The sequence below is a fragment of the Zonotrichia leucophrys genome, unplaced genomic scaffold (assembly GCF_028769735.1).
Source record: "Zonotrichia leucophrys gambelii isolate GWCS_2022_RI unplaced genomic scaffold, RI_Zleu_2.0 Scaffold_228_81185, whole genome shotgun sequence".
Lineage (NCBI taxonomy): Eukaryota > Metazoa > Chordata > Aves > Passeriformes > Passerellidae > Zonotrichia > Zonotrichia leucophrys.
In genome coordinates this window covers 28197-42709 of record NW_026992433.1, presented here as the reverse complement: position 1 = coordinate 42709, position 14513 = coordinate 28197, and the positions used below count along the sequence as shown (strand labels likewise).

The 14513-nt window shown below is 50.1% G+C and overlaps 1 protein-coding gene across 1 annotated transcript in view; it reads left to right on the top strand.

The window, feature by feature from the left end:
• LOC135461232 (zinc finger protein 883-like) overlaps positions 1–3578 on the top strand; it is a 32242-nt gene extending 28664 nt beyond the window's left edge. The window contains exon 3 of the mRNA XM_064738238.1: positions 2932–3578. Coding sequence (XP_064594308.1) covers positions 2932–3578 — 647 coding nt within the window. The remainder of the gene's footprint in view (positions 1–2931) is intronic.
• Positions 3579–14513: the final 10935 nt, after the last annotated feature.

Here is a 14513-nt window from a genome sequence, read left to right as displayed (position 1 = left end):
GGGTGCTCCAAGATCCAGGTGCTCCCATGCTCCCACCTCAATAGGAGGTGAGCATTCCCTGAGGGCAGCCCTGACTTTGACCCTTGGGGCTCTGGGATCAGCTGTCACATCCCTGTGGAAGCAGCTACAGACAGGAGGAGAGATTTCCCCCCCACCTTATTCAAGTGGAAAGATGAAGCCCAGCTGCCCTTTTCTTCTGGTGCCTCCTCCTCTCCTTTGGCAAGGATGTCAAACTCACCAGAAGCAGGAAAATCCCCATTCCCTGTGTCCTGGAAGCCTCAGGAATGCCCCTCTGGGATCCATGGCACACACTCCCAGGGGCTGGAATTCCAGTTCCCTGCCAGCAAAAGATGTTCCTGCCCTGGAAGGAAAAGCTCTCAAGAAGGAGCCAAAAGCTGAGTGGAGCAAGATCCTACAGTGACATTTCACTGCCAGCCTTCATATCTTCACCCATGGTTGTTGTAGGTCCTGGATTGGGAATTAAATCAGGGCAATGTCTTTGGTGGGAGCTGCCCTGGGTCAAGGGAGACACTGAGAGAGAAACAGAGCAGGTAAAGAAAGGCAGGAGAGAAAGGAGGGCACAAACACAATCAGCTGAGAAGGTGGCACTCTGAAAACAGACCAGAACTGACTGAAAAGGAATATGTCAGAATGAAATAATTTTGCACATTTTATTTACTATCAAAACACAATTTCTTCCCATTCTCACAAACCTCTTGCCATTGTCATTCAGCAGAGAGATCAGAAAATTCTTCACTCTGAGTGGATGTTCCAGGCTGCAGCCACAAGGAAACAGGGAATGGGGATTTTCCTGCTCCTGGGGAGTTTGACATCCTCAGCTGAGGAGAGGAGGAGGCACCAGAAGAAAAGGCAGCTGGGCATTTCCATCCACAAGTTCAGCCCTTCTGGGGCTTTGGGGGTGTCTCTGTCCCTCTGACCCCGATGATGTTTGGGTAGGGTCACAGCAGGGCTGAGAGGGACAGAGACCCCCCCAGCCTCCCCGGGAGAGCCCCCCCAGCCCCGAGCACCCTCAGCGGTGAGAGGGCCACAGAGCCCCTGGTCCCCAGCCCTGCACAGGCATTGCCTGAGGCCAGAGGGATGGAGACCCCCCGAGCATCCCCCAGGGTGAGGGGACAGAGACCCCCGAGCATCCCCTGGGCTGAGAGGGACAGAGACTGCCCCGAGCACCCCCTGGCACAGGGGTGAGAGGGAGGGAGACCCCCCAGGCATTCCCTGGGGTGAGAAAAATGGAGACCCCCTGGGGAATGGCCTGGGGTGACAGGGACAAACCCCCTAGGGAATGGTCTGGGACCGGGTAAAACCTCCCGAAGCACACCCCAGGGTGAGAGACACAGAGGCTCCTCGATCAACCCTGGGCACTGGACAAAGTAATGTTGTTTCTTGTCAGAAATCAAAATTAATCTTAGATAAAATGCCTTGAATTTGCTTTTCCCACAAGTCACTTGGGATGGAAATGCAAACAAATCCCAAAATTTTATAAATTTACAATAGAAGCTATTTTGTGGCAAATCCAAATTCCATTGGTCCTGCACAGCTCCAGCTCAGCTGCTGGCACATTCTGATGAAAGAAAAGTCAAAATTAGGCACAATACGGATTATGAAAAGGAAGGGGAAGCTCTGTGTAGCTGTCACAAAGGTGAAAGGGACAAAGAGAAAAATCACTCTAACATTCGGCAAAGCCCCCAGCCTGTGAAAGAGAGTGACAGGGACAGAGACCACCCCTGGGGCAGGGCAAGTGTGACATTGTCCCTGTGTGTGTGGCCTTCCCAGGGTGGGGGTTTTACACTTGAGCCAGTTTGGGTAAGGGGGGTGGTGTTCACCCCCTGAGCAGGGATTACCCCACTGTTTCAGGTTGCCATGCAAGATGTAACCAAATGCAGGTTTTCAATCCCCATCTTCACCAACTGCTATAAACAGGTGGGGCAGTGATCTTTATCTCTTGCATGACTCACCCCTGATAACGCCCTGCAGGGGAGATATCTTCTGTGAATGGGCCATTGAGTGTCACTGCAGGACTGATAAAATTCCATCATCCCCTTGTGGGATGCTCTACCCAGGGGGAGGATCCAAGCATTCTACCTGGATATTAGCTGAGGCTGGCAACACCAGCAGCACTTGCCTACTGGATTCCCAGAGGACAAGAGCTCCAGAACCACACTGGACTTTCAGAGGAAATCCAGACCCTTTCTACAGCATCACTGCTTTGGGACAGAATCACCTTCATCACTCCAACAGGACTGCAGCCACCATTTAATGGGACTGGCTGCCACCACCCTGACAAGAGGGTTCAGGTTATATCCGACTCTGTGAGTTTAAGGCAGTGTTTCTGTATCATTGCCTTGATCCTAATTTTGTTTTTGAATTGGAATTCTGACTTAGACTCTCCCCCAAGTTTGCCTTCAATCCGGTGCAAAATTTAGTGTGCTCATTCCTTGTTTTCCTCCCAAAACAGGATTTCCCATTCCTAAAACTTAGTCAGATGGAGAGAGAGACTGCGAGGAAGAGGAAGATGCCCCAGGACACCCAGGCAGGGTGAGGAGGAAGTCAGTGCCCCTTTCCCCCTCTCTTCTGCTCCATCTCCCAGCCCAGCACGGCCCCCAGCTGCAGGACAACCCTGCTGCCAACACCATCCTACCGGAGATGCACTCGGGGGATCTCCTTTCCCTTCCCTCTGGCATGGAGGCAAATCCCATCCTCTCCTTGTCCTTCCTCTCCCAGAGAAGGAGCTGAGGATGGAGACCAGGGAGGGCAAATCCCCACGGCAGAACCTGGAGGAAGAGACCATTTTGAGCAGCTCCATGACACAGGAATTCAATGGGGAGGATAATTCCCGGAGATTCCACAGGAAGAGGGGCTCCAAACCCAGCCCAAGGGGCGCTGAGGAGGAAAGACCCACCCTGAGTCAGGAAGGTGGGGAAAGCTTCAGCCAGAGCACAGAGCTGGTTGTTCGTGAGCAGCTTCATGATGGGGAGAAGCGCTACAAGTGCTCAGAGTGTGGGAAGAGCTTCAGGCAGCACAGCACCCTGATCTGCCACCAGATGATCCACAATGGGGAATGGCCCTACGAGTGTGGGGAGTGTGGGAAGGGCTTCAGGTACAGGTCCACCCTTGTGACCCACCAACGCATCCACACTGGGGAGAGGCCCTACGAGTGTCCCGAGTGCCAGAAGAGCTTTCAGACAAGCTCTGATCTCCTCAGGCACCAGCTCATTCACACTGGGGAGAGGCCTTTCTGCTGCCCTGAGTGTGGGAAGGGCTTCAAGCGCAAGTCCCACCTCATCATCCACCAGCGCATCCACACTGGGGAGAGGCCCTACCAGTGCCCCACCTGTGGGAAGAGGTTTCAGACCAGATCAAATCTCCGTCTGCCTGAGCGGATTCACACAGAGGGGAGGCCCTTCCGCTGCCCTGACTGTGGGAAGGGATTCAAGCATAAGTTCACCCTCATCAGGCACCAGCGCATCCACACAGGGGAGAGGCCCTTCGAGTGTCTCCAGTGTGGGAAGAGTTTCACCCAGCGCTCTGACTTGACCAATCACGAATGGAAGCACCGTTAAGGGACGTTCTATCAGTGCCCCAACAGCAGAAGAGCTTCATGCCCAGCTCCAGCTTCATCCCTCATTGGAGGACCCATATTGGAAAGAGCCCTGGTGATCCATGTTCCCCATGATCCATGCTAGGAAGACCCCTGTCCTTTTTCCTGCCCCTGCCAATGACATGATGTGGGATGGAATAACATGAGGGTCTGGCCATGGCCCTGTCATTACATTTACTCCTACCTCAGAACATTGCCTGGGGCAGGAAAGGGACTCTTTCTCACCCCAGGGAGAAGGGTGTCCTTTGCAGACAGGAGAAAATACATTGCCGTGAAGAGCCAATTGTTGATGTTTTAGTTTTCTCTGCAAATAGTTTTACTTATACCTTCTGTTATCAATATTGTTTTTGTTCCTGTTTGTTCCTTATTTCGTTGCTGTTCCCAATAAGTGGTTTTTATCCCAGCCCAAGATCTTTGCCTTTTGTGCTTTCCACAAGAGTTGGGAGGGCAGCGTGGTTTTAGTGGGAGCAGAAATTGGGGTACTCCATTCCTGAAGCCCGGGCTGTGGAAACCGAGCATCCCAGCTGGTCCCAGTCCTGGTGGCCATGGCAACAGCCTTGGGAGCGGGTCCCTGGCTGGGGCTGTGGGAACCTCTTCCCTCTGGTGCCCAGGGACAGGAGTGGAGGGAACGGCTGCAGCTGAGTCAGGGCAGGCTCAGGTTGGATGTCAGGAAAAGGTTTTTGCCCAGAGGCTGCTGGGGCCCTGCCCAGACTCCCCAGGGAAGGGTCCCAGCTCCAGGGCTCTCTGAGCTGCAGCAGCGTTTGGACAGCGCTGCCAGGCCCAGGCTGGCATTGTTGGGGTGTCCTGTGCAGGGCCAGCAGTTGGACTGGAGGATCCTGATGGGTCCCTCCCAGCTCAGCCAATTTTTTGGTTCCAGGATCCCATGAACCCAGATGAGCTGGGGCTGCAAATGGTTGCCCTGGCATGGGGTCTCCATGGAGCTGCCAAGGGACTGACCATAGCAACAGGGGGCTGGTTGCCATGGAAACTGACCATAGCATCAAGGTCCTGGTGATGGTTGCCTGCTAAGCATCAGATTTGTCACAGGGCCTCAGAGGGGTTCCATGGGGACTTTCCAAGAGTCTCCAGGCTCTTCCAGAGCTGGAATGTCGCAGGCACAGACAGGGGCTCCATGGACACCTCCCAGGCGTTTCTGGGGATGGTAAAGAGCCCTGTGGTCAGAGGCAATCACAGCCATGGTGACATCCCAGGGGACCTTGGGCTGCAAAGGCACCGATCTGTCACAGGCACTCACAGGGGCTCCACAGTGACATCCCAGGAGTCCCCAGGCTGCCAAAGAGCCGGGATGTCCCAGACACTCACAGGGCTTCCTGTCATGGGCACAGTGGGAGCTTCACGCAAAGTTTATTAAAAAAGCTCCTGTTGGCTGACAAAGTGCAGAAAGGATCCCCAAATGTCACCATTGAATTTGAGATTACATAGACTCGGATCAGATGTCTAAGGGCTAAAAGCCACCTATTTTTTCAATACTTTTCTTTAATACCTTGCTTTGCTACAGGTGGACCTCATTGGTCATTTAATTAACAGATTTCACATGATTGGCCAATCAAGCCAACACCCTTCAGTAAACAACTTTATGGAAAAAACAACTTATTATAAATATTATCAGTGCACCAGTTATTGATGTTTGTTTTACTTTGGGCAATTATGGGGGCTGCCTGGATGGGGGAAACCTTCCTGGAGCAGTTCAGTGCCAGGTAAAAGGAGATACACAGGACCTTTTTGGTCTTCAGCTTCTAGTTTATTGTTATCTCAAGTTTTGCATTGCTGTCCACATCAGGCTCAGCATGCTGCAAGAACACCTCAAAATGTCCCCAAAATATTCGGTTTTAAGGTCAATAAAAGTTATCTCATCCAAATAACTCTTAAAATATATATTATCTCTCCTTATCGACCAATAGCTCATCCCTTGACTGTCTACATGATCTCTGCACTGTGGTTTCCTTTTCCAATGACTCTGTGTCACCAACACTGCAGAACATGGAGTAGGTGAAGACGGTGAAAGGAACTACATTCAAATTCCTCCATCTTGCTTCCTATCTAGACGACCCTTAAAAATCCCAAAACATAAATTTCTCACCCAAGGGACATAGTATAGAACCTTTTCATTTATTTCACACTTTGATAAATTCTAATCTTTCTCAAAGCCCTGGAAGTCCTCTCCATGGGCGAAGGTTAAAGGCAGTGTTTCTCTGGGGGCTCAGAACCCTCAGAGCAGACAGAGAAATATTCCCCGTGCCTTGGATTCCCACACATTTAACCTAGAAACTCTTAACATGTGATGTTACCCAAAAATGTTCCAGGAAAGTAGGATTAGAAGGAGAAGAAATGAAAAACAACAGAAAGACAGAAAATCAATAGAAAGACACACACATAGGGACCAACTTCTGGGGTTCCAACATCATTAACAAAAGAACACCAGGAGAAGGCAGAATCCAAACCACAGGCTGGCCTCGTGCTCCAGCTTTTAAGCCCCTGGGACTTCATGGGCCCACCCCTCGGGTGGGACTGCTAGTTTCTAGTCCAACCAGAGGCAGGGTAGCACCAGCTGCTAGTGTGTGATTGATTGAGTAACAGCTGGGCTAATTAGAACTGGATCAGCATCACCTCCTGCTGTGTGATTGACAGCTCTGCCAGGCCAGGGCTGGGGGCAGGGCTCTGTCCCACCACAAACCAAGGCCTAACCAGGCCCTGCCCCACACGGGCATTCCGAGCATCCCAAGGTGTCTCAGGACATCAATTTCATTCAGCCTCTGACAGCAACCACGGTGACACTATGGAACCTCATGGAACCATGGGTCAGTTGTGACAATGGAGATCCAAGAAAACTTTGGTGAGACTGTGGAATCCAGGAATCATGGAATCAAGGAGACCATTGTGTAAATCACGGGCCCTATGGAAGCAAGGATCAATGATCAAACTGTAGTTTGATTGTGATTGATTTAAAATAGAAACAAGGAGCCATTGTTTCACAGCGGGTCTGTGTGGGGCCAATGGATCCTTGTGACTCTGTTGGGGCTCATGAAACCAAGAAGCCATTGTGACATTGCCAGACCTCATGGAATCAAGGAGACAATTGTGGCAGTGTGGGGACCGACAAAGTCAACGGAGCATGGAACAGGTCTGCCTGGTTTGGCCTCCTGGGGGCTGTCTGACAGGTCCCGCTGAATTTGACATGTCAAGGGCCACTTCCTATCTGACCGTGAAGCACTGGGGCTCCGTGCTTTTATTCGTATGGGAAAGAAGTGTCTTTCTTGTCTAGGCACCCGTGGCCAAAACTGGGATTCTGCATCTAAATTTTTCTATATCCAAGGGTTACTCCCAGACAAAATCTGCCCGTACTATTCAAGTCTGGGTAGCCTTGGCCTCTGGTGACTGCCTCTCATCTGCCCCTGCGCCACTAGGGCTTGGTTGTTTCCTTCCTATGGAGACCATTGTGACACAGTGGAAGATTTGAAACCAGTGGGCCATGGTAACACTGCAGGCCTTTGTGGAACCTGTTATACTTTAGGAACTTGTGGAACCAAGGGGAACTTTGTGACCCTGCAGAGTACCATGGATCAAAGGGGCCACTGTGACACTGTGGGGCCTCGTAGAACCAAGGACAACTTTGTGGCCCTGTTGGGCCACATGGTCCCAAGGGGCAAGTGTGAAGCAGCAGGGCTTTGTGGAACCATGAGGCCATTGTTGCATTTCAGGGCCTCGTGGAGCCAAAGGGCCATTGTGATTGTGTGGGGCACCATGGATCCATGGAGGTCATTGTGACATTGCAAGGCCCCATGGAATCATGGAGACCATTGTGACTCTGGAGGCCCTCATGGAAGGAAGGGGCCATTGTGACACTATGGGAACTTAAGGAACCAAAAGACTCATTGTTGCACTACTTGCCCCCAATGGAACCTAGGGGCCATTGGACACAGCGAGGCTTCATGGAACCAATAGACCGTTATGTCACTGTCAGGACTTGTGGAACCATGGAGACCAATAAGATCCTAAAGGATTTGTGTTGTCAAGGGGCCATGACACCTGAAGGCCTCATGGAAGCAAGAGAACCATTGTGGCACTGCAAGACCTCATGGAAGCAAGGAGCCATTGTGACACTGCAGGGCCCTGTGGAACCAAGGGAACATGAAATAGGTGTAGCTGCCATGGCCTCCCAGCAGTCACCTGACAGGTCTGGCTGACCATGGAATGTGGAAGGCCACTTCCATCTGCCGCTGAAACACTGGGGCTCTGGGGTCTTCTTTTCATGGAAAAGAAATACCCATTTTTCCAGGAATCCATGGCCAAAATTAGGATTCCGCCTCCAAATTTTTATGTAATAAAAGATTGCTCGCAGACAAAAGTTGCCAGGACAGACAAGTCTGGCTGATCTTTAACTCCTAAATGGTAGCACTCACCTATTTTCCAAACTCTGGAAGAGGGCTCTGTGCATTTGTGTTCATGAAAAAACTCCATCTCTCTTCTCCAGGCACAAATGTTTTAAATTAGGACTCCACATTCATAATTTCAAATGTCCAAGAGTTGCTCCATCCAAACCTTCCAGGACAGACAGGTCAGGCTTGCCTTGCCTCTGGTTGTTGCTGTTCATCAACTCCTGAAGCATGGAGGCTCCGTGGTTTCCCTCCTATGGAGATCAATGTGACACTTGGGAGCCTTGTGAAAAGGGGCCATTGTGACACTGCAGAGCACCATGGATCCAAGGGACCATTTTGACGCTGTAGAGCCTCGTGGAACCAAGGGCATCATTGTGGCTCTGTTGGGCCACATAATCCCAAAGGGCCAGAGCAAAGCAGCGGTGTGGCAGTTAGCCCAGTTGTAACTCAGAGTCAGCCAGATTTTACCCCGGAAGAACTGGGCACGAGTTTCAAGCCCTGGGAATAATTTGTTTAACTTAGGGTGAGCCTGAAAGTTCCCCCATAAGAGTTTAGTGTTGTTGTGCTAAGTTGTCCAAGTTCTACTCCCCTATTGGTTACTTGCTTCCCCTACAGGGTTATTGTTCTAGAGTGTTCTACCCCCAAGTGTACATGCTGTTGCTTCCCCTTTGTCTCGGGTCATTACATTCTGCCCCTCATACTGTTCTCAACTTCTCCATGTTTATTGTTTTTCACCCTATTGTGAAAGTTCCTTTTAAACAACTCCATTGATCCTGCTCCTTTTCATTTCTGCCATCCTCGCCCTGAAGTCAGGGAACCAGAGAGGTTTGTTGCAGCCACCTTCATTGTGACTTTTGTCGCCCGAACAGGGACCATGGCATTCAGGGATCCGTGTCAGTCACGTCAGATGGGGTTAGCTGATGGATAGGCCAGCGCTCCCTGGGATTTTGGATTTTGCCGGGCCCAGCAGATTCATCGTTGCATCGAGGGATGTTGGCCAGGATCAGCAGGAACAACAACGGTTTCACCTGCATAGGATTGCAGGTGGGTTTGGGGAAATGCAAGACATTTATTGCCCATTTTGCCACTGTATTTTTACAACATTCACCCAAGTCCCCTAATTGATTTGAGGGGTTCCGGTGGCTCTTCCCCAAAAGGCAGAGAAAGAGAAAAATGGGCAGCCACATGTCCACAGTAGAAAGGAGCATATATGGATGCTTTAATTCTCACTGATCATGATATGATATTTTCAAATAATAAATTAAAATCAATCATGAGATGGATCATTAAAAATTTTCCAGATGCCTCTGCTGACGAAATACATACCACTGAATTTTGGGTCTCTGTGGAAGTTAAATTGTGCAACCTTTCGATCAAAAGGGATCTCATTGCACCCAGAGTCAACCTGAATCTGCATACTCCCCATCTTCCACACCATCCTTGAGACCCTTCATCAGCAAGCAGTGTGTTGAAAACTCAATCCGTTGGTCACTCCTAACTCAGGACCTCCCCTCAAACCTGCCGTTCTTGGACCTTCCACAGTGGTCCAAGATGGCAATGGCCATGCGGTCTTGGAGCATCATGCCCTGGAGACTCAAGATGGAAGAAGCCTGAATGTGGTCAGGAGCCCGACCATCCTCCCTCCAACTTGGCTCCTCCACTTCCTGCTACCACAACCTTCTCTTCTGTCCTGAATGAACCCCCAGACTCCACCCCCATGACTGAGGGTCACGCCCCCACTTTCAATCATTCCACCTTAACTCTGGGCCATGCTTCCAGAATGCCAGCCTGGAACTCTGCCATCCTAAGATCAAGGCCCTTCCTCCCCAACACCTGAAAAAGTTGCCCTTTGCCTCCCTCTCTGACAACAATATAACCCCATGATCAAAGCTACTAAGCCCAACTGCCACACTATTTCTAATCCGAATGTTTCTGCTCCAAGTTATTCTTCCTAGTCAGAAGGATTCCCCAGAGCCACCTCGCCACTAAACTCCACAAGATCCCTTGGAAAGGATCCGGAAAGAAGCAGTTAAGGAAGGGGACTGGCAAATAGTCTCGAAACTCCTCATTGCCCCCGTATGTTATGAAAGAAGGGGGCAGAATCCCAGGTATCAGCCATTGGTTTACAGGTAAATCAAGGATCTGTGTAGGATAGGTAAAGACTGTAGGAAGGACTTACCTTGTTTTAATGGCCTAATGAGGGCCATGTTTACAGCATATGTTTTTAGCCCCTATAATTTAAAATATATTCTGACCATGTTGTTGTCGCCTACAGAATACACCCTGTGGGAAGGTGGATGAAAGTGTTTACTAAATCACTTCATAGCAGAATATGCTAATACTGTGGCAAGGGCAGAATTGACAATCAACTATCCAGCTGGAGAAGGACAACACAGCCTAACAGATGATCAAGCAACAGGTATCCCCAGAGATGTATTGGATGATATCAAAGAGATGGCTTTGCAAGCTCTAATCTAGGTATCGGATGGTAGCACCCTCAATTTGGACTAGCTTGGGCGGCTGCAGCTAAAGCTTTAAGACAATTAGAGCATCCTGAGTGCCTGTTAAGTAAGCAAACCAATGCTACCTCCCTCAGATTGAGTGGCCTGCTCTCAGACATAGAGACCATCAGACAGGCCACCTTGCAGAACAGAGATAGAGTTTTTATTCTGGGCACATGGGCATGGCTGTGTAGACTCAGAGGGCATGTGTTGCATGAACGTCTCCAGCCACAACAAGTCCATCCAAATAGCATTAAGGTACTGAAGTAAGAGTTCAAAAAGCTTCAAGTGGAAAACAAAGACTGGTTTAATAAACTCTTCCAATCCAAGGGACTAAAGGGTTGGATGATGACTAGCTGAAACAGGACTATTAATTCTCTTAGTGGTTGTTGTTGCATTGTTAATTGTCCCATGTTTGTTTGGATGCTTTAAGAAAGCCTTGTAAAATTCTTTCAGTTCCACCATTGCTGTAAAACATAAAGGGGGAAGATATCCAACACAGGCTCCTAATGGACTCGTTGGAGAACTGGCGGTCAGGATGGCACAAACATCCCTCAGAGACTCAGTTTGGGAAGGAAAATCCTTAAAAGTACCTAAACGTATTCTTAAATCCATAAACTACCTTAAAAACGTTGAGTATCTCAAGGCATTAATGAGCTCTACTGAGTGTCAGTACAAGGCTCTCCAGGGATTAGTTAAAGCAGATAATTGGGGCCATGATTGCTCAAACCTCTCACAGAGTCTGGATCAAAAGGGAAACACCAAGTACCTTAAAAAAACTGACGTACCCTGAAGTATTAATCAACCCCACTGAGTGTTGTTACTGACAAAGCCTCTCCAGGGACTAATTACAGCAGATAATTGGAGGCCATGATTGCACAAACATCTCAGAGACTCCAAGGCAAAAGCCAAACCCAAAGTTATTTGTAAAACCTGCAGTCCCTGCAGGGAGCATTCAGGAGCCCCCCCAGGGCCATTCCTGACCAAGGCTCCCCAGGGACTCCTTCCAGCAGATCCTTGAGGCCACTGGGATGTGGACTTAGGGGGGATGCTGAGGGCAGGACAAGGGGCTGACAGTGCCCAGCCTGGCTGGGGCTGTGCCAGGAGGCCCCAGGGCCTCAGGACAAGGTGTCTCCTCACAGCCCTTGGTGGCACAGACCCTGCTGCTGTGCCCCAGGGCACCAAGACTTGGCTTCTCTTTGTCCCCACCTGTCATCACTGCCTCCAGTTCTCTGCTCTGCCTGGGGCCTGGGGACACTTTCTCAGTCGTGTCCCTCTCTGGGACCCATTAAAAGTCCAAGAAACTTTGGAGTTGGATTCTGACTGGGAGTTCTGGTGAGGTTTCTTCAGCTCCCTCTCAGGGACTGATGTTCAGGGCCTGAGCACAAAGCCCCAGAGGCTCATGAAAGTCCTGGTGCTGTGTCTGTGCTGCTGAGTTGAGCCTGGCACAGAGGCAGCTCCAGGTAACCAAGAAGAGCTTCAAAAGCACATTTCTCTTGATAAGCAGCTCTTCTGCCAGCCCAGCAGCACTGGGGCACTGCCTGCAGCCACCTTGGGCACAGCACAGAGGCACAGAGAGCTTCAATCAGTCAGAGCTGGGAAGGTGCTGAGAAGTGCCTGGGGCAGAATCAATGCCAGCCCTTGGCACAGGAACCTCTGGCTGCAGGACAATGCAGCTGCAGCTCCCGGAGTGATCTCCTACAGCTGGAACATCCCAGTGCCTACAGATGCTGTGAGTACATCTCTGAGTATTTCTGGTGCAGGGGAGGTAAAATGCTCATGAAGCTCTGACATGCTGAGGGTTTTTGATCAGTCATAGAATATTTCCAAGACAAAGATTTTTTAAAAAAATGTGTAGATTTCCAAAGACTCTGGATTCAGTTTCCTACTATTGTACCATGGCATGGAGGGGGAGATAAATTTTTAAAGCTGATTATTAATTATTTATTATTAATTTTGACAAGTGCCTGAGACATCCAAATCGTACCTTTTAGTGATCAGAAGTAGATCCCTAATGTGCTTTCAGCCACTCTGCCCATGGACAGCAGCAGCATCACCTTTGATGGAGCCATCAGGCTCAGGCTGAGCTGTCCTTTCTCCAAGCTGCAAACTTAACCTGCCCCAGCCAGTGCCCTTCAAACAGGCAGGTTCTGTCAGGCCAAGGAGAGGGCACAGAGATTTGGGGTTTATGAATGCTGGGCATGGAGAGATCAGGCACAGGGAAACACCTGCAGGTAGGAAATCTCCAGGAAGCAGAGAGAAGATTGGGCAATGAGGGAAAACAAAACCCAGCAATGTTGTAGCAGGGAGAGTTTAGAGAGTTCCTCAGGATCCCCTCCAGTGCAGCCCCTCCCTCTGAACAAGCCCCCTCCCTCCTGTCCCCCAGCCAAGCCTCTGCCCTCAGGGGAGCTCCAAGGCGTGCAGCCCCTCCTGTGTTACCATTCCTACTCTCTGGCACTGGGGGTGCAGAGGCTGACAGAGCCTTCTGTCTTAACAGGGTTTCAAAGTGGAAAATAAGAACAGGACTCTGTCCTCCTCCCACATCTGTAGAGCAAGGCTGAATTATAAAAACCCTGTGTGTAGCTGCGCTGAACCTGATGTCCCACTAAGTCAGTATTAGCCAGGGCTTCCCACTTGGAGCTAAAGGAAAAGCTGATAGAAAATTAGAGGGTATCAGAGGGTTACAACAGAAGGGTCTGTCAGAAAAGTCTTTAATTTTGCTGGAAGAATATTGTCCTAAAGTGTCACTGACTTTTCTCCATTAACATCTCCCCAAGGCCTGACACAGCAAATGTCCAACAGCAGCTCCATCAGCAACTTCCTACTGCTGGCATTGGCAGACACACGGCAGCTGCAGCTCCTGCACTTCTGCCTCTTGCTGGGCATCTCCCTGGCTGCCCTCCTGGCCAACGGCCTCATCATCAGCGCCGTAGCCTGCGGCCACCACCTGCACACGCCCATGTTCTTCTTCCTGCTCAACCTGGCCCTCAGTGACCTGGGCTCCATCTGCACCACTGTCCCCAAAGCCATGCACAATTCCCTCTGGGACACCAGGAACATCTCCTGCACTGGATGTGTTGCCCAATCGTTTTCTTTTTTTTTGTTTTCTGCACTGCAACAGAGCTTTTTCTGCTGACCATCATGTGCTACAACTGCTACGTGTCCATCTGCAAACCCCTGCACTACGGGACCCTCCTGGGTAGCAGAGCTTGTGCCCACATGGCAGCAGCTGCCTGGGCCAGTGCCTTTCTCAATGCTGTCATGCACACAGCCAATACATTTTCCCTGCCCCTTTGCCACGGCAATGTCCTGGGCCAGTTCTTCTGTGAAATCCCACAGATCCTCAAACTCTCCTGTTCAAATTCCAACCTCAGGGAACTTGGGCTTATTGTGTTCTCCATATGTTTAGCTTTTGGCTGTTTTGTGTTCATTGTTTTCTCCTATGTGCAGATCTTCAGGGTTGTGCTGAGGATCCCCTCTGAGCAGGGACAACACAAAACCTTTTCCACCTGCTTCCCTCACCTGACTGTGCTCTCCCTGTTTTACAGCACTGTTATGTTTGCCTACCTGAAGCCCCCCTCCATGTCCTCCCCATCTCTGGATCTGTCCCTGTCAGTTCTGTACTCAGTGGTGCCTCCAGCCCTGAACCCCCTCATCTACAGCCTGAGGAACCAGGAGCTCAAGGCTGCAGTCTGGAGATTGGTGACTGGATGATTTCAAAAACATTAAACTGCTGGTAATTTCTGCAAAACACTTGTAATAAAAGTCATCTTTGGTACTTCTTGTTGGTTTGGTTTTGGTGGTATTTTTTCATTTGTGTTAGGTATTCATATTGTCCAAAAAAAAGCAACTCTTTGTTCCATTTCTCATTTTGTTTCTCTCCATCTTCCCTGTGGCCACAGACTGTGTCGATGAGGCGCTGTGCGCTTGGTGGCTTTAAATGACCTAAAGGATCTTCCAGCAGAGTTTTCTGCAGAGATGCCCTTTTGTTGCCTTCTC